This window comes from Dromaius novaehollandiae, chromosome 1, assembly GCF_036370855.1.
Source record: "Dromaius novaehollandiae isolate bDroNov1 chromosome 1, bDroNov1.hap1, whole genome shotgun sequence".
NCBI classification, from domain to species: Eukaryota; Metazoa; Chordata; class Aves; order Casuariiformes; family Dromaiidae; genus Dromaius; species Dromaius novaehollandiae.
The window spans coordinates 218,139,561-218,157,738 of NC_088098.1; the positions used below are offsets into that span (position 1 = coordinate 218,139,561).

At 41.0% G+C, this 18,178-nt stretch overlaps 1 protein-coding gene across 3 annotated transcripts in view; it reads right to left on the reverse strand.

Annotated features, from left to right (window-relative positions):
* The window catches only part of NUP98 (nucleoporin 98 and 96 precursor), a 39,916-nt gene extending 21,832 nt beyond the window's left edge, over positions 1-18,084 (reverse strand). The window contains exons 1-15 of one of the 3 annotated variants that reach the window (XM_064505265.1): positions 17,884-18,084; positions 13,601-13,701; positions 12,661-12,762; positions 12,360-12,539; positions 11,537-11,676; positions 10,339-10,446; positions 9,500-9,683; positions 7,701-7,864; positions 6,871-7,008; positions 6,170-6,257; positions 4,329-4,421; positions 3,540-3,680; positions 1,869-2,002; positions 1,258-1,445; positions 295-411 (exon numbers count right to left, since the gene is read on the reverse strand). In XM_064505265.1, the coding sequence (XP_064361335.1) occupies positions 295-411; positions 1,258-1,445; positions 1,869-2,002; positions 3,540-3,680; positions 4,329-4,421; positions 6,170-6,257; positions 6,871-7,008; positions 7,701-7,864; positions 9,500-9,683; positions 10,339-10,446; positions 11,537-11,676; positions 12,360-12,539; positions 12,661-12,762; positions 13,601-13,673 (1,850 nt within the window). In that variant the 5' untranslated portion in view covers positions 13,674-13,701; positions 17,884-18,084. Of the gene's footprint in view, positions 1-294; positions 412-1,257; positions 1,446-1,868; positions 2,003-3,539; positions 3,681-4,328; positions 4,422-6,118; positions 6,258-6,870; positions 7,009-7,700; positions 7,865-9,499; positions 9,684-10,338; positions 10,447-11,536; positions 11,677-12,359; positions 12,540-12,660; positions 12,763-13,600; positions 13,702-14,736; positions 14,837-17,883 lie in introns of those variants that run through there. The other 2 variants (XM_064505264.1, XM_026118052.2) reach the window with 2 other exon arrangements.
* Positions 18,085-18,178: the final 94 nt, after the last annotated feature.

Below are 18,178 nucleotides of genomic sequence, written 5' to 3' on the forward strand. Positions count from 1 at the left end.
ACTTAGTTTCTCTCAATGGGGAATGAAAAGAGACAGATACATCCAGAAAGCAAGTCATCCCTCTTTGAATTCCTGATTTTGGATGAAAAGAACTGGCTTCTGACCACACAGGAAGAACAGATGGCTAGTTTAAAAGGAAGTGAATCTCGCACAATAGGTGAGCTCATTTTTAATGAACAGCTAAGATGACGTTCATTAGAATAAACTACCTACTTTATTCATAATAATTAGAGACAAGCATAACTAGCTTGTACTTCTCGTAAGCATGAACACTTGCATCGTGAATCAACATACCGATCTCCATTCTCCGGATACTCTGATGGAGAAGCCAGGTCTTCATTTTCACGACTGACAGGTGAAAACAGATTGCTACTGTTAAGGTTTTTCAAAACCAACTTTTTGATGCTCTTCCTAAAAAACAGGAAAGAGAAATTTGGAGAGATCCACTGCCTAAGTACATTTTCCATGCTTAGTTCAAGAGTCCCAGAGACTGGGAGCCATATAAGATCTGTTCCCACAATCACAATGTATGAAATCTTCTATTAGATGACTGCAATAGCTGCCTTACTAAAAAAATGTATTTTAGAATGCCATTCAAGGCTTTGGTTTATAAATGAGTATAATATTTGTTTATATATAGAAGAACCAGTGTTAGGCTATGAAAATAACAGAAATTGGCCTTCACGCTAAACTGCATTAGCAAACTTAATGAGTCTCCAGTTTCAGAAACACCGAGTGTTATAGTATATCTCCATTCCTTGTAATAATTTATAGTTGACCTTATAAGGCAGCTTCATTCCAGTCACAGGATTACCTCAATTAACAGATTAATTGAAGTTAACAGTTAAAGCTGACCATTTTCATCTTCTCTACAATAAACACTTTTCTCCAAATTATACACAAACCCTGTTTTTGCTGTTCACATTTGAACCAGGTCACAAAATCCCCTGAAGTCAGGGAACATAGTACACTTAGAGGAGGTTACTTAAGCCAATCAGGAGCATTAGAACAAACAGGATGCCCAACCTGACCAGAAGTTTCAGGTTAAACTGTAATTTTTACCCATACCAGCACAGTGATGTTTTCAAATAAAATAATCAGGAGTCCAAACTGTGTAACATATCAGAGTACCAAATAACCAAGGAAAACAAAAGGACAGAAGGACATTACGTAAAACCATTTTTCTGTACATCATTAATCACACGGCTTTTCTTCTTGCACCACCATCCCCCTCCAAGATACACAAAAGCAACTAACTTGGGCATGAATGCACCATTGGATAAGGATGGCTCATCATCATCAAGACCATCAAAAAGATGAGATTTGGCAGAGCCAGCTGTCTGCAGAGCTTTAGGTCGCACTCTGGTTGCTGGACGTGGAGTCAGTTTGTAGTGGGTGGGTGTTGTTAAGGCCTTCTGAGCTGCCGGGTTAGTTGGTTTCAGTCTCTGAAAGAGTAAGATGTAGAATTGGAATTTTCACACCATTTGAAGTCCAAAAGGGATTTATTTTGTTGTCTTTTAAAACAAAGTGGCAGGGCAAAAAATCTCTGTCATAAGCAAAGCTCAAATTAAATACTAAAAAATCCCAAGTTAAGTAGAGACATTACCCATCTTTACTCTCAGCTAGCAGCAGTAAGCAGAAGAACTCTAAAGCTCAGGCTTTGAAATGGCCAAAAGCAGTAGATAAAGCCACAGGATACGCAGTTTTAGGGTCCTGTACAGTATAGAAAGCCACTGCACCAGTATGAGCATATGGATGGCAAGTCACCGAGTTGCTCACTGCTACTTAAGTGAAGCTGTGATAGTGAGCACAATATATTAAAGTCATTTCAAATCCTACCCACAAGTTTCATATTCATATGCACTCACCTCTTCTTTCTTCTTTGGGTCAGACATGGGGTTTCTGAAGAGCGGAGAATCTCCAAAGGGTGAGTAAGTCAAGCTATTGAAATGCTGCTGAAGGACTGCTTGCTGGGCGGCTGATGCATTTGGGTCTGTCAGTGCTACGTAAAGAACATCAGCTTTTGTACAAAACTTCAGCGTTAAATAGTTTTACTAACAGAACCATGCAGGTTCTATTAGAAAAGCCACCTTCCCAAAAGAACTCCTTAATGAATTCAAATTTATATACGAACTTCAGAATTCTTCTCCTCTATTCTTCAGTCACCATTTCTACTTCCTCCAGTACTCTGGAGGAAGAAGAAATCATTCTATTCCCTCTTATGCATAAGAATTTGCAACCGTGCTCAAGTTTTTATCTGTGAAGAGCTGAGGGAACGGAGAGCTATGAAACAGCAGAGCAAGTCTGGTCTGCCAAACCTTTAACTAATACATCTGAATTGTGAAGCGTTAACCTCTTCTTTTCTTTTCAAGAACAGAAAATCTTTGATTCAAAGCTTTGACATTCCTGCTACACTGATCAGATTAAAAATTGGTCTAGTCTCCTCTGTAACAATGGTCTCTTAGTTTTGTCTTTCCATCTGCTAGCATCTAGTTTTAATTCCCACTACAATATTATGAAGTGTTCAAGCAACCTAAAGGAGGCTTAATTTTAACTGCAAGAAAACCAGACTGTGCATTCCTCAAGAAAAAGAACGCTTTCATAAGCAACAGCATACTGTCAAACAAAGCCTGCAAGGAAGTCAAGAAGAGAGTTTGAGACAACTGGTTCTTACCAGATGAAACACTGGCTTAACTGAACAGATGTAAACCAGCAAAACCCTTCCCTAAGCTGCCCCACTGCAGACATTGCCTATAGCAATACATGGGACATCTGCAGATTTGCATCGAGGGAGGTCCAAGATTAAGGAAAAGTGTAAGCAAGACAGTAAAGCATAATACTGCAATACACTGAAGAAAGAGTTATTTTATCCTGAAGAGAAAGTAGCTTCCTCCCACCCAAATTTTTCCTTATCCTAACACCAGATCCCCTAGTATGTGAAGTGACTGAGGGTGGAGGGGTAGGGGGTGGGGTTCTGGGGTGTTCCTCCCCGCCTTTTAAAGTTGTTTCCCTGAAATAGCAGCCTTGGAGGACCTAGAGCAACAAGGTCTATACAAAGCCAAAAAAGATGAAGGTAGCTGGAAAAGGTACACATTTCAACTTACAGAATTATAGCAGAAGAGCCTGAATCTAAAGACCATTCATTTAGCCAACAGAAACGGCATGCTTACTAATCAAATCCCTCCAGCTCTCCTAGCTGGAACTATTTAAGAAGCTAATAATAGAGTGCCCTTACTTTTTTTGGTAAGCACTTGCTCTTGCTGCCCCACACACAGGGATAGGAAATATCTTAATTTTGAAGATGCAGCTCTAAAATAGCTGCAACTATTAATGTTAGACAGGTAATGCTGAATTACTTAAAATATAATTAGGATGAAAAGGTTGTCATGAACATGGTCTACACTGCTACTGAAGACAAAAGTAGCCTCAGAGTTGCTCAAACATTTTGTTTTCCCCTCTAAAGGATTTGGTTCCAATGTTTAGACACTTCTCAACCAAGGCAGGAAGCAGCAATTAAACTTGGGTTAACACACACTTACCTACAGCAGGCTGAGGGGCTCCAAACCCCAGAGTAGCTGTTGATGTATTGAATCCCGGTGCTCCAAATGCTCCTGTTCCTAGTGTTCCACCTAGTTTAGGCTGGGTATTTCCAAATAAAGAAGTCTGTCCTGCCCCAAGAGCTAAGGGGAGAAAGAAAACTTATTTACTACAGAATTGTAAAAAAAAGTTTACAAGCCAATTTATCCCACAAAGAAAATTGTTTGTTAGATTGCAAGAAAGATTCAACAAGTTCATGAATGCTACAGATGCTCAGATGTCAGAGATCCACATAATCACATCGGGTAGTCTCCAGACAGCGTACAGAGGATGCCATCAGATTTCTGAACCATTAGCCACCACTGTCGGCAACGCTGCTCCCGCCACTTCCACATTTAACAGCAAAACCTGTTTCCAAGGAGTCTAGTTTAAGATTGTCAACCTTCTGTTCCAAGGCAGTAAATGCCATACCACCACAACATATTTCCTGCCAAACATGCAGATGGCTTAAAAACTTCAAGTTCCATGGCAATGTCTTAGCTCTCATCTATGAGCAAGGCTGTATGCAAGCCTGGGGTGGATATCAAAGTCTTTTAAAAAGGTGCCCTGGTATAGTGCTACCAATCTCTACTTGGTTCTGATTTGAGGCAGAGATTCATGACTTCAGACTAAAAACCACCCATAGCCTTTACGACATGACTAGACTTATCAAGTAATACCAAAGCCATATTATCAGAAAAATCTGAGAGCTTTGCTTAAGCTAAAATGAAATAAACTGGTAGCCCGCTTACCTGTTCCAAATCCCGTTCCAAGCCCAGTTCCCAGAGTCCCAGTTGCAGGCTTATTTCCAAACAAACTATTGCCAGCAGTGTTGGCACCAAATCCTGCAAGAATAGAAACAACAGCGCATTAATCTAAAGCTATTAGGGATGGAAAGGGGGAGGCAGGGGGGAATGTATCTATGCAAGTAAGAATCACTTGCTTGCAGACAGCTCTGCCATAATTAAGGTCAAATTTCATACACTATTTCCAACAATGTAAGTTAAACTCTAACAAACAGCAAGAGGGGCCTCCAATGGTATTATAACACATTTTACCTACAAACATAGTATTGAAAAAACAGTACAGAAAAATACTGTCTTGCCTTTTCAGACATTTGTTAAAGACTTCAAAGTTTTATTGGAAGTCAGGAAGGACATCACGAGCCTGTATTTGGCAGAGTAAGATGTATGAAAGTTTCTTAAACTGGAACAAGTCCCATTTTACACTGCTTATACCACACAAACACTTCTCTGATTCTCGCTGACAAAGCAGTTAACTCAGATTCATAAGAGTGCACAGTTCAATGCCATATTTAATTGTAATAAAGTACAACACTAGTCTAACACTAGACAGATTACTTAAATTTAAGATTGAGAAACCATCCAATTATAGCGTTTGTTAGTACACAAGACAGAATCAAACTAGAAAACTGCAGACATGGACTGACATCAGAAACGCCTTCAAGCCAAACTCCAGTTTCTCTGCAAGTTGTACCACTGCAAGTAACGCAGGGAAAATAAAACACTAGTATCAATACTGTTCACTACTAAAAAGGGTCAAAAGGCTACCTGTAATGTGGCTACCTCATTCTTAGAAAACAGCAGAACAAGGGACTTGGAAGCAACTTTCTCAAATAAAAACTGTGATAATGGACAGTTTGTCCAAACTTGGTCACCGCAAAGGAACTGTGCCTGCTAAGATGCTGCCCTGTTCTTCCTTCCATCTTTCATGGGAGGCTGCTATGGCAGAATAGTTGCACTTTAGCCTTTTTTTTTTTTTTTTTTTTTTGAGATATCAAAACAGATGTCAATACCTTAATCATTCTAAAACCAGTTCTGCTCAGTTTTAGGAATAGAGTTTTTGGTCTCAGCTTCAGGAACCCCCCCAGAACAGATTTCAAACAGAAATCTTATTAAGTAAGTCCATCACTGACTTGAACTGTCAGTACACATTTCCCCTGCTTGACCACATTCATTCAACACCAATTCCCTAACACTGGGGACAGAAGCCAACATAACACAAGACATAGTTCTTCAGAAGTTTCTGATTAGTCACATTCTTGTGAAAGATGACAGCTACCAGCTAAAAATTAACCCTCAGTTTACCACTTTACCCCTGCTCCAGTGCAAGATTTCCTTGTAGTCTGTCATCAGGCTACAGATACCAATATGACTATTTTTACCCATTTCCTTCAGCACTCCTTTGCAACCACAGCATATTTATAGCCTCTTAACAAACCTCTACGATGCGTCAGTTTTGACTTCAACAGTCTTCAATTACAGGTTACAACTTCTTCAGCACTATTTGAAATAGTGATACTTTTAACTTAACCATCTACCTTCCGAGTCAGGGCATGCCACCAGGAGGAAAGGTGGAAAACAGCGTCCAAGGTGCTCCCCCAGAGCGGCATGCATCAGAAACACGGCTTACCTGAGAATTTTAACATTCATAATCATTTAGTATATGATATTCAGCTGCCTGGTGTGTGGTATATGCAGTGTAATTTTAAGTGATTGAATCCCACTTTTTTTATATGTACCAAAATTGGAAGTGTTTGTATTGGTTCCTAAAGTCAGGGTTGGTTTGTTACCAAAGAGCCCGCCGCCAGTGGTTGTGCCAAACGAGGGAGCACTGGTTGTGGTGGTTCCAAATCCAGCAGGCTTGTTACCAAACAGGGTCTGAAAGGAAGAAAACATGAATTTTAAAACCAGATGGACTGATATGAAGAATTATATTCATGTTTCATTGCTGGCAAGAAAGCTGAACTAGAGCCAAGCACAACTTAAACCACCCAGTGCAGACTCCCTACAGCGGTGTGCTATTTGCAAGCCACATGCACTAGTACTGTATGACAAATACCTTCTTGAAGTAAGTATTTTAACTCCTTTACCCAGCTCCATACAGAATACATCAAAACCAAAAAAGATTCAATATCAAGGATCAAGTTAATTTTGGGTAAGTCAACATTACAAGTTAAACACTTGTATTTCCAACACTGCACTGAGGCATCCCTAGCAATATACAGGGATTGACAGATGTTCACTCTTGCTGTCTTCACTCACTCAAGAGAATAGTTCTTAAAAAATTTTATTTCTGAAATACCAGTTTAATTATAAATTTTTATATTGTATCCTTGACTTTATGAAACCATACTGCTTTTGCACCTTAGACATCTTAATCTTTTGGACTACACTACTTTGACAGAGGTCAATACACAGCAACAGGACCCTAGAAGCAGCAGGTATGGGTTTTTATTTATTTTTGATTTCATCACAAAAGGCACAGACATACCGAACCGCCAACACCAAATCCTGTGTTAGCTTGTCCAAACAGACCAGTTCCAGTTCCAAATCCAGTACCAGCATTTGTATTGGCAGCTGTTCCAAAAAGACCTCCAGGTTGTGAGGGCTGGGTTGCCCCAAAGAGACCCTACAAACATGAATTATGTTTGAAAAGTGTTGCAATATTATCTAAAGTCGAGCACCCATGATCCAAACAGAGCCAAAGTCAGTTAATAAAATAACCACAGTATTTCCTCTGACTGGGGGGAAGAAGACGCTTCAATCAAAGAATCTATGCTTCGATCTTAAAAGGATACAGGAATTCCCTCACTTTCAGTGAGGGAGATGGAAAAGAAACATTTCAGAGAAGTCACAGAATATTCAGAAAGAATACAGCACATTTGGAGCTGAAGCCTCTGGCTATGCAATGAAATTACAGCTGTGTAGCACCTTTTAATCAGAAGAACCCTAGAATGCTGCTCTTCAGTCATGAGAAAGTTCAAAATGGTTAGTGTGAATTCCCACGGAATGTTACTAATGAAGTGATAGGAACTGTGTGAATGCAATTGGGAATATTTGAGTTGACAGAGACAGTCCGCTTAAAGAAGGGAATGCAAAAAAAACCTGTTAAACACTATATTGCTATCCATTTATCATGAAAAGCAACTTTTTCCAATTAACATTTTTTAGCTTAGCATTCAAAGCCTAACCCTAGTTTTATGAAACTGTATTACAGTTTGAGGAAAGTTTCTGAACTATTATATCCAGCCTTCTCTGTCTAGTTGGAATAATAGCTATATCACAATTTACGCCTCTAAGTATTTGAACAATTTATCTTACCATGGTGTTTGTATTTGGCTGTCCTAGAGTGCTGGTATTCCCAAAAGAAAAGCCAGTGTTCTGCGTTGTTGTAGCTTGTCCAAATGGCTTGTTAAACAGACTGGTAGTTTGAGACTGCTGACCGAAAAGACCCCCTGTTGTTCCTGTCCCAAAGCCAGTTGTACCTACAACATGCAAACAACTTGGTTAAAAGGCCTCAAGCATTTACCCAAACTATTCATGCTTCCATACTCAGTACATTCAAACATGAAAAAAAGCTTGAATTCAACAGAACAGCAAAACATGCAGTGTCAACAACACAGCATGGCATCTGCATTCAAATCAAAGTAGTTCATGTTGATATTCTATCAGGTTCTCCTTGCCCTAAGAGTCAGTGTGAACCTAACATCCAAGGATTATTAGCAAACACACTTCACAGATAGATCTGACCCAAAGGATACCCTCTTTGCCGTGGTCAGCTCGTTGCCCATCATACCACGAAAACGGTAGCAACAACATCTGAAAAGAGCTGATTGAGCAAGAGGTGGATCGACAGCCAGAGAACTGAAGATCAGTTCCCTAAATTACCAATACTGTTCTACAGCCCATAGAACTACTGCTACAGAAACTTCTCCCCGAGCTTGAAACCCTTTTCCCTTTCTTTCCCCAAAGGGAAAAGAGCTATTTAGGTGTGACGGGGTAAAAATGGCATGGACATATACTAGAACTTTTGTTCTTTCTTTCACAACTGTCATTGGTATTTCTGCAGGACTTGGTGCTTTCTTTGGAGTTAAATGCAAGAGAAATACACAAAGTCCAACAAGACTGTCATGCTGGGCAGTCCACTTATCTCAGTGAACCCTACTGTTGCAAAGTGCAGAGAGTTACAGACACCTGTATGTTGATCTTGCCCAAAGACAACAGCTTGGCTCAACTCGCAAGGGCCTCAAGTAAGCATAAAGATTAAACCTAGCAATGCCTACCATTAAGGACAGATACACTTCTGACCTAAGACAATACAGCCTTTCTTATAACAGTTTCATCTATGCTTTTACTGCATACTGTAGGATTTTGATCTTCTGCTCAGTCTCTAATTCCACGTAAATAGAAATATCCACTTACATTCAGGTTTGCAGCAGAAGTTATTGTTTCAGCAAGATTTGTTTCACACTATGTTCATAAAGCTCCACTAACTGGTTAGTCCAACTGGCCTTCAACTACCAGACGTGCAAGTATTTTTATAAAATACAAGTTAGTTATTTCACACTTGGCATTTACTCTTGGTCCAAGGACACCAAGATGGACAATGTGAAACCAAGATGGTCCAATATTTAACAGGTCTGCATTCTAACCCTGACCTACTTGTGAAAAAGTTCCTGGCAAAGTCTAATTAGGCCACTATAAATTAACAGGTCCATTTCCAGGGAATTTATGCCCATCCTCATTAGCATTAGAATCTAGACTTCACCTTTAGGCAACTGATTCTATCACTCTAGCAAACAGTTAACGACTAATGGTTGTACTTCAAAGGGTTTTACTGGCTCACACGACCTGGCTGACTTTCCTGGAAAGCCAGATGCACTAATGAACTGTTTTCCAGCACATCTTCAGGGAAGCAGAGGATGCGTACAGCTACTAAGTAAACAGAGCTCTCTATAGTACAGATTACTGAATGTTGGTAATACAACTAGACAAATTTGAGTTCATACCAGTGTCTTCTCACTTTATTGCTGAATTTTAAATAGCTTAATGGAATACTTGCATTTGTAAGAATGAAGAACATCCAGCAACAGTAAAGCCAGCAGACAGGCAATACTTACTCGTTCCAAAAGCAGTTTTATTCTGTCCGTATGAAAAGCCTGTATTAGTAGTAGAAGAGCCAAAAAGTCCTGTAGCTGTACTTGATGTAGCAGTAGAAGACCCAAACAAGCCTGCAGCTGCTCCTGCTCCTACTGGATTTGAGGGCCCCTTCCTGTTTGCCTGGTAGTCTTCTAAACGAAGTTCCTAGTAAAGCAAAACCCAGTTCTCTTTACCCGTTCTTTTTACATAGGATAAGGTTAGAACAATGTCATTAGCATGTCTACACAAAATTTAAGTTTACTCCAAGATGAAAGTACCAAGAAAAAGTGTTAACACTAAAAAAAAAAGAAAGCCCCACTATTAACAGAACCTAAATTTAGATGTACTGCTGCAGTTCATATTTGGGCTTAGATTTTAGTTCTAAGAGCTTTTTCAGATCTTTTCATTAGAAGGCCTCTTTCGAAGTATCCAAAAAGTTAACTTCAACAGAAAGGCCTCGGGGTTAGATCTTTGGAAGCATTAGTTTATATTCAAGAGCTGAGAGTTTTGGCTGTGACATTATCACAGCAACGCAGGATTGCTCCTGCCAGGAACTCACTCTCTTCCAGAATGTGTTGAAATAAAACTTCAAGTCTTCAGAAAGTGCAGCGTTAAGCATTTAAAAGCAAAACCAACTAATATAACGATGCATGAAGTGTTTTACTTGATGCTGCCTCTATTCTGTGAGTGATGCAGATACTGAGTATCATACTCATTAATGAGCCCAGAAGGTGCTTATTACAGTCTAAAAAAGCTCTGCTAAAAAAATACTAATTAACAGTCAAACAAGACAAACATGTTTAAATACTTATTGACTGACCTCAAGGGATTTGCTTTCATATTCCTTCATAGCAGTAATGCACTGGTGCTTGGTACTGATGTTAGTGCTAACTCCAGATTTTACCATAGTATCTGAGCCAGTTGGTGGCTGCGAAAGAAGAGGTTAAGGTATCAGATTTAAAATCTAGATAGGTTTTCATTAATACAGTTAGTATTCTCCTATCAGATACTGTTAAAACCTAACTTTAATACAGGAATAGTTTTAGCATTATCCATACAGCTGTGACCTCACCCAGCGATGAAGCATTTTCAATGGCAATCAACAGTGGACTTTACCCTAGTAACACCCAGTTAACAACCCAGTTTCACTTTAAAAATAGTTTACCTAAGTTTGTAACACAAATCCTCCAGGTATTCAGGGATTTTATTATCCCTAATATCTTTTCTTACTATTCTGTGGAGAAGTATTCACCAATGCCCTCTGACAGAGTCTGTTCAGGTTGGTCATCACAATTCTGTCCACACCCAGGCAAGCAGAAAGTCTCTATTTGATAAATCAGCTCAAGCAAGTCTCAACCCTCTCTGTTTCCAGGCTGAACAAGTATTTCAGAAAAAGAATCCCTCTTTTCGTTAGTTACCCCATTTCCATGATAGTTCCTTCTGCAAGCCATCCTTCACTTTCAACTGCCAAAGAACCTTCAAGTTTTGTTATTCCACCCTTTCTTAAAGGGAACTCATATAGAAAACGCATAGGGAATAGATCGTCAAATTTCAGTTCACCTTTCCAGATCCATCCTAACTTAAGAGAATTACATTTCTTTTGACTCACACTCCAAAATGGCTTCAGGCCCTGTTGCTATTAGCATCTATTTAGCCTTGACCACATAGAATTCTGTAGTGCTTCTGGCCCTCTTGAGAATGCTCAATTTTAAGAGCTGGTTTACAGTTGCATTAAAGCTGAAGAGGTAAGCTTGACAAGCCTAGATAGGGCACTACTTCATGGGGTTTGAGAAGCCTGTCGCATTCAGAATAAAGAACTCTACTACTCTTGAGTTAATTATACATCTTATTTCCACTGCAACAGTTCTATTAATGGGCATGTTTTCAAGCGATATTAGAGCACTGCACAGTTGCATATGAATCCACTGTAACTGTATAGTAATTTACACAAAGAACTGCAAAATTTACTGCTTCCTATAATAAACAGGTTACATTAAAGACCGGAAGATAAAACTTACATTAAACTTAATAGTGGTGCCAGTTGGAGCAGCAGTAAAACTAGTTGGGCCAAAAAGAGAGCCAGATGTACTCCCAAAAGGATTGGAGGTAGTGTTAGTGGTTCCGAAGAGACCTCCACTGCTGGTACTGGTTCCAAAGTCTAAAAGAAAAGAAAAAAAATAGAGCCAAACTCCAAATATTCTAGTAAAATTAGAAAATAGCTGGGAAATGAAAGAAACTGCTACTAAAAATTTATGGCAGTGCAGGAAGCCTACAGTAGAACGCTGCATTAGCAGACTGTAGAAGATTGCCCCCTAATTCATCACCTCAGGGAATACAAAAATAACCACCGCAGCCAGTTTCACTCTACTCCTGACAACAACACTAAGAAAATTATGTGTATACAGGGAACCAGTGAGATTTCCTTCCTCTTCTCAGAAGGGTCTGCAAGTAGTTGCTTCTGCTTCAGAGAATTACAGTAGAATTTAAGAGGCATTTCAAACATCCTAGTGCCAGAAGCAAGCCAACTGTAACTGCTCTGCAACAGCAGAATAAAAAGCTAGAATGAAATGGACCCAAAGGACACTTAAGAATAGGAAATGCTGGCTGACTACCATGTTCAACTTATTTCAAAGTTCACATCTAGAACCATAGCTACCAATCTTGTACCATATCAGTTCAGTTTGTGGATGACAGCAAGTACTGTCAATATATCCTTCACGGTGAGGGCAGGGAAGGACCCACATTAACACCTGTATCAAACCCACACATGTATCCAAAGCTCTATGCTCTTCAATCAAAGAAAATAACCAGTACTCAAAGAAACACAGTAGTTTTACTCACTTCCAAACCCAGCTGGCTTATTCTGTGCAAATGCATTATTTTGAGAGGAGAAGAGACCTCCGCCAGTGCTGGTGGTTCCAAACAAGCTGTTTGATGTTCCAGTTGATGTTCCAAACCCAAAGCCAGTGCTTGTGGAGGAGGTGGCTGGCTGATTAAACGTAGTCGAACCAAATAACCCTCCTGAACACAGAAACAGACTATTAATCATTTGCAAAAATTGTTCACAGCTTTTCTTTGTTCTGTTTAACAACATCCCTCTTTCAGTATTGTATTCTGCACTACAACCATAACACCACAGTACCTGGTTTTGTCTGTGTACTCCCAAAGAGGCCTCCAGTATTATTGTTCGACCCAAAGGCTGATGTTCCGAACGCTCCTCCACTTGTAGTGCCAAAGCCGGCATCTGAGAAACAGCATCACAGTTTAGATGAAAGCGTATTTTAAACACGCTCACTAGGAACTAAACATTGTTACTGTCTTCTGAACTTTCGGAAAGGAGCCTGCACATAACTATACATCTCAGACCCTCATGTACATAAAGTGTTATATTTAATATTTCTACAGCTCTTAAAGCAAAAGGCTACAGCAGCATCAGCTGTTGCTACAGAATGTAAAGCCACTCAATTCTGCTAATCTGCAAGACCTCCATGACTAATTACAGCACTCAAAAGTTGGTCTTTACACCTACATTTGGGAACAAGATTAAGAAGAACAAATACATACTGTAAATACCACAGTGAAATTTTAGCCATTAGCACAGACTGTAAATCAATGTATGTATCCTATTTATTAAGGGGGAAACACAGTAATTCTGCTATAGCTCCAGAAAGAACTCCAATTGCATGCTTTTTCCTTCCATGTCTTCCCAATGTATCCCAGTCCTGACTGAAAGAATCTCCCCTCTGCCCCCCAACACTGCCTTCATCTAAGCATTCGAGTTTCCACTCCTTTCACGAAGGAAAGTTTCACTGACTGTATGCAGAATTCTGCTATCTACCCAAATTAAAAGCTTGTGTTAGCAGAGGAGCCTAAGACTGCCGAACTTAATTCACAAGTCTGTTTCCTATCACTGCAAAGCGAGTGAGTTGGACAGCCTAGCAATATTCCAATTCTGTCACACCCAAATAATCACCACTAGATCCTGATAAAGAATCTATTTCTTTCTTTAGCTGCACCTCTAAGAAAAAAAAAATACTATGTACTGAAAAAAGTCACACTACAAGCTTACAAGCATTACTTACTTTGTCCAAAAGTTGAAGTTGTCCCAAAGCCAGTGCTGCCTCCAAACGGAGTTCCAAAGGATTTGTTAAACATTTTCAGGATGTGTTAGTTTTTTCTAAACCTAGAAAAATGAATTCAGCATTTATATAAAGCTTACGTTGAAAAGTCATTTTTCATCTTCCTCACTGTTGATGTAAGCAATCTAATTTGAGTACTTAAAGCATACTATGCAGGAAAGCAAGATTTAAGTTCATGCAGATGGAATTCTAAATAAGACAAGAACACTAATACTCTAGTAAAATCACAAAACCTCAGCATCCTCAAAACAATCCTTGCAAAATCAGTCAGGAAGCTAAGCCGAGTAAAATATTAGCTAACTAATGCCATGTCTCAGTAATATCAGAGATAGTGGATACTGTTCCCACCATTCTGCTAACAGTCTGACAGGGGCCTGTTGCCATAAGCTTGGAGTATAAGAGTTCTATATGTATCAGGATTTCATCACAGGTTGCTGTACTCCCACAAGGACAGCCACTGAGTTTCTCCTCCCTTGGCTACAGAGATTTTTATTCTGTTTACAGGAGGAGATGGTTTAAAAAAATAATAAAAATAATAAAAAAAAAAATCAATTTTGCCAATGCTGCCTGGATCTCCCAAGCATCAGCAGAATGGAGGTCTCACTGGTGGCACGTCCTAGGGATGGGAGGTGCCTGCAGACACATCCATAGAGGAATCACAATTTTAGCACAACCCTCTATGCTGGACTGGAGCTACAGTTTGTTACATTTGTCTTTCCTGTCATCTTAACACTCATGTTTGCTCAATCACCTGTGTGCCTGAAAGACCACCCCACTAACACTCCTTTAAGGACACAGACAAGCACCTGCGTTGTACAACAGCTATTTCTGTGACACTCCCAAGATCTTCCATGACTAATTTTCTATTAAATCCTACCTGCCAACTACTTCAAACAAGACACAAGAAATGAAGGAAATGCACTGTACAGGTATTACAGGAATACACCTTCCATCAACTTTTGATTTGTTGCTCACAGACTGTACCAAGATTTTCTTAACTACACTGAAGAACTTAAAAAGCTGATTAGAAAGTTTTACACTGTTTAGGCAGAGACCCAATTTACCCTTACAACACCTACTGTTTTATTTGCAGACACACTTAATAACGCTACCACACTCCAATCTCTTTTCCAAGCGCAGACACAGACACAATGTAGTATCTTTTTCAACACTATCAAGCTAAGGGGAAAAAAGAAAAAAAAAAATCACAATAGATCCTCAAACATGATCTAGTCACTACAATTTATAGTCTTTTCCTGTGTCAGGGCTAGCAGATGTTTTTAATTACTCCACCACTGAAAATACCAATATTATCTAGGAAAGTTTTCACTGTTGGTAGCATCGGCTAAGCTACAGCAATGCAGAACTACTGTATTTTCCCTACAGAAAAATGTAAAACACAGCCAATACCAGGAATACTTACAAAGTACTACTCATTACCGAATTAGGATAACTGCTTAATGCAAAGACACACTAACCTTTCACATTTCAGCTTAAAAAAAAATCCTTCAAGTTTCTCAGGAGGTTTAACATCCAGGATGGCAATAAACTGCTTGGAAGTACTCTCTGGTCACCAACAATTTAAATAAGAACTCTGAAAACAGCACCTATCCCCAGGTTAGACAGCTTCTCTAAAGTCCACTTACTCTAACCACTTTTATACCCTTCTAACAAAAGGAAGCATGCACCCCAGAGCACTCAATTACCCCAGTGTAAGTCACTAAATCCATCTGCCTGCTCATGAAATTAGATGTGTTCTATGAAACACTATCTGTAGTCTGTTTCTTGTGAAATGTTTTCCTAAAAACCTATCCACCCTCTGGGAACAGCCAAATCTAGATTTTGAGCAGCCACTGGTGCCCATCATACTTTTGCAGCATCCCAATACTACTGGACGCTAAAACAGTTAAGAGCAAAACAGGATCCAACTCTTATATCAAACAGTAAATAAGAAGATATTTTAGATAACCATCAACTATTCAAGACACTAGTAAATCCAACAGTATGTTGAAATTTTATAGCGTTAAGAATCTTTCTACTCACACATGTAAGGCCTTACTGACTTCATTATACAGTTTAAGTAAAATGATTGCGAGATAACTAAGAAAAAACTCATTTGAAAAAGTATTGGAAAACCCTCAGACTAAGATTGGCCTCCTGGGACACAGCGCTGCCTGTCACAAAACATGATCCCTTCCATGGGATGCAAGGTAATGCTGTATCTCAAAACATATTAGAGTTCTTCCCAACTCCCTCTCCCAAAGCTCTGGCACTCTGCACACTCTTCCAAGTGCACTTCCAATGCTTCCATAAGCACAGTCCCACTGCGGTGCCAAGGCGTTAAGAATCTTTCTACTCACACATGTAAGGCCTTACTGACTTCATTATACAGTTTAAGTAAAATGATTGCGAGATAACTAAGAAAAAACTCATTTGAAAAAGTATTGGAAAACCCTCAGACTAAGATTGGCCTCCTGGGACACAGCGCTGCCTGTCACAAAACATGATCCCTTCCATGGGATGCAAGGTAATGCTGTATCTCAAAACATATTAGAGTTCTTCCCAACTCCCTCTCCCAAAGCTCTGGCACTCTGCACACTCTTCCAAGTGCACTTCCAATGCTTCCATAAGCACAGTCCCACTGCGGTGCCAAGGCCATCGCGTTTTGCTATCTAGCAGAATCCAGCTTTGGACAGCGGGACAAAATGCAGGGCCATGTCTTCTGTGTTTCTTCAAACTCTAAACTTCTCTATTCTACCCAAACCGTACGTAGCTTCCAAGACCATTCATCATCTCCCCCACCTATCTCCCAAAACTTCAAATTTAATGATTCTCTGTTTGTTAACTATATAATTACATCTCCTATTAGGATGCCTAAAAAAGATTCTACCTATTCTTCCACACTTTAAGATGCAAATTATCTGGATTACCCAAGCTGAGTGCACTCCAACACCTTGAATTTTACATCCACCTCAAGGCATTCTTACCTGTTTCTCTACGCTGCTTTCACCCATCTCACTTTTGCCTCTTGGGCAACTTCAGTCTCTCTGAACACCAGATACAAAGTATTCATTTAGTTTTCAGACCATATATCAATTATCATCAGTCTCAACTTTATTTTTGCTTCACAAAAACCCTCTGCTTTCACTGTTCCCCTTATTTATGCCATATTTTTTACAAAGTCGAACATATTGAGGATCATTTAATATCAAACTCTTTTTATGCTTCCTCAAATTCCTTCTGAAATAGCTTTCTAAAAGGCAAACAAGCTTCATAAACATTTAGGTTTCCCATTTGCTTTGGAACTTCCTCATTCTCCTTTGACACCTCCTCTTCCTCAACTACTGATTCTCGGAAGCTCATGTTTGACAAGCTACCATAAAAACAGAGCTCAGTCTTCATTAGATTACTAATGCCTTGGATACCTAAGCACTATGTAGCACCTTTAATATTACTAACCTAGGGCAATGGTATGGGAATGCCCCACATAGAGAACCGCCTCTTTACTGTACATTTGAAATATGGCACTGAACAAATTCACTCTGAGCTGTTCCATGAAAACCCGTCTGAAGTAGAAACACAAGTAGCATCCAAGAACTCAATAACAGGAGAAGTAGGATTAGTAAGAAGGGATTTTTTCCAGGAAACCCATCCCTTTGCTCGACATGCAAACCGAGCCCTGCACCCTATTCAACCCCGGACAGAAGGGCAGCCATTCCCTCACTCCTGCTGGGGACAAGGGCTCTAATTATAGTTCCACAACAAGGTAACGCGAGCCTCAAACCACGTGCAAAAAGAGCCTCAACTGAGATGGAATTTAATGCAATTTAAAGTGTAATTTAAAGTAAATACCGTGTTAGCTTATACGCGGTCACGCTCCAAGATACCCGTCGCGCTAAGACCCTGAACGCGGGGCTACGTCCACGCTACAGGGTTCACAGGAACGCGGCTGCTCCGAGCACAGAGGCCTCGGCCTCCCTCCGCGCCCCGCCAAGCCCCCGCCCCACCACCAATTCTTACGCCACAGGCGGTGCCGCACCGGCGGCAAAGGTCACCCGCGGCCGGGCCCCCTCCCCGGCCGGGGCGGCCCGACGGCCGCGGCTCCACACGCGGCCCCGCGGCCGGCTCTGCCCGCCCCCGCCCCCCTCACCGGCGCCGCCCAACAAAGGCCGCGGGGCGCCGCCGCTCGGGCCCGGCCGCCGGCGCGGGGCGCCCCCGGGACTCACCGCGGACGCGGGCCGCCGAAGGGCCGCGAGAAGGGGAGCGCCGGGCCGCGCCGCGCCGCCCGGGCCACGCCGGGCCTCGCCTCGCCTCTCCCGCGCCGCCGCCGCCGCCGCCGCCGCCGCCTCACAGGGGGAGGGAATCTGCGTCACACTCCGCTCCGCGCGCACCTCCCAGGCGCCCCTGCGCCGCTCCCGCCTGCCCTATTGGCCGGCCCCGCCCCCGCGCCCTCGCCGCCCATTGGCTGCCGCGCTTTGAAAGCGAGGCGCCCCCCCCACCTTCGGAGGGAGGGGGGGATGC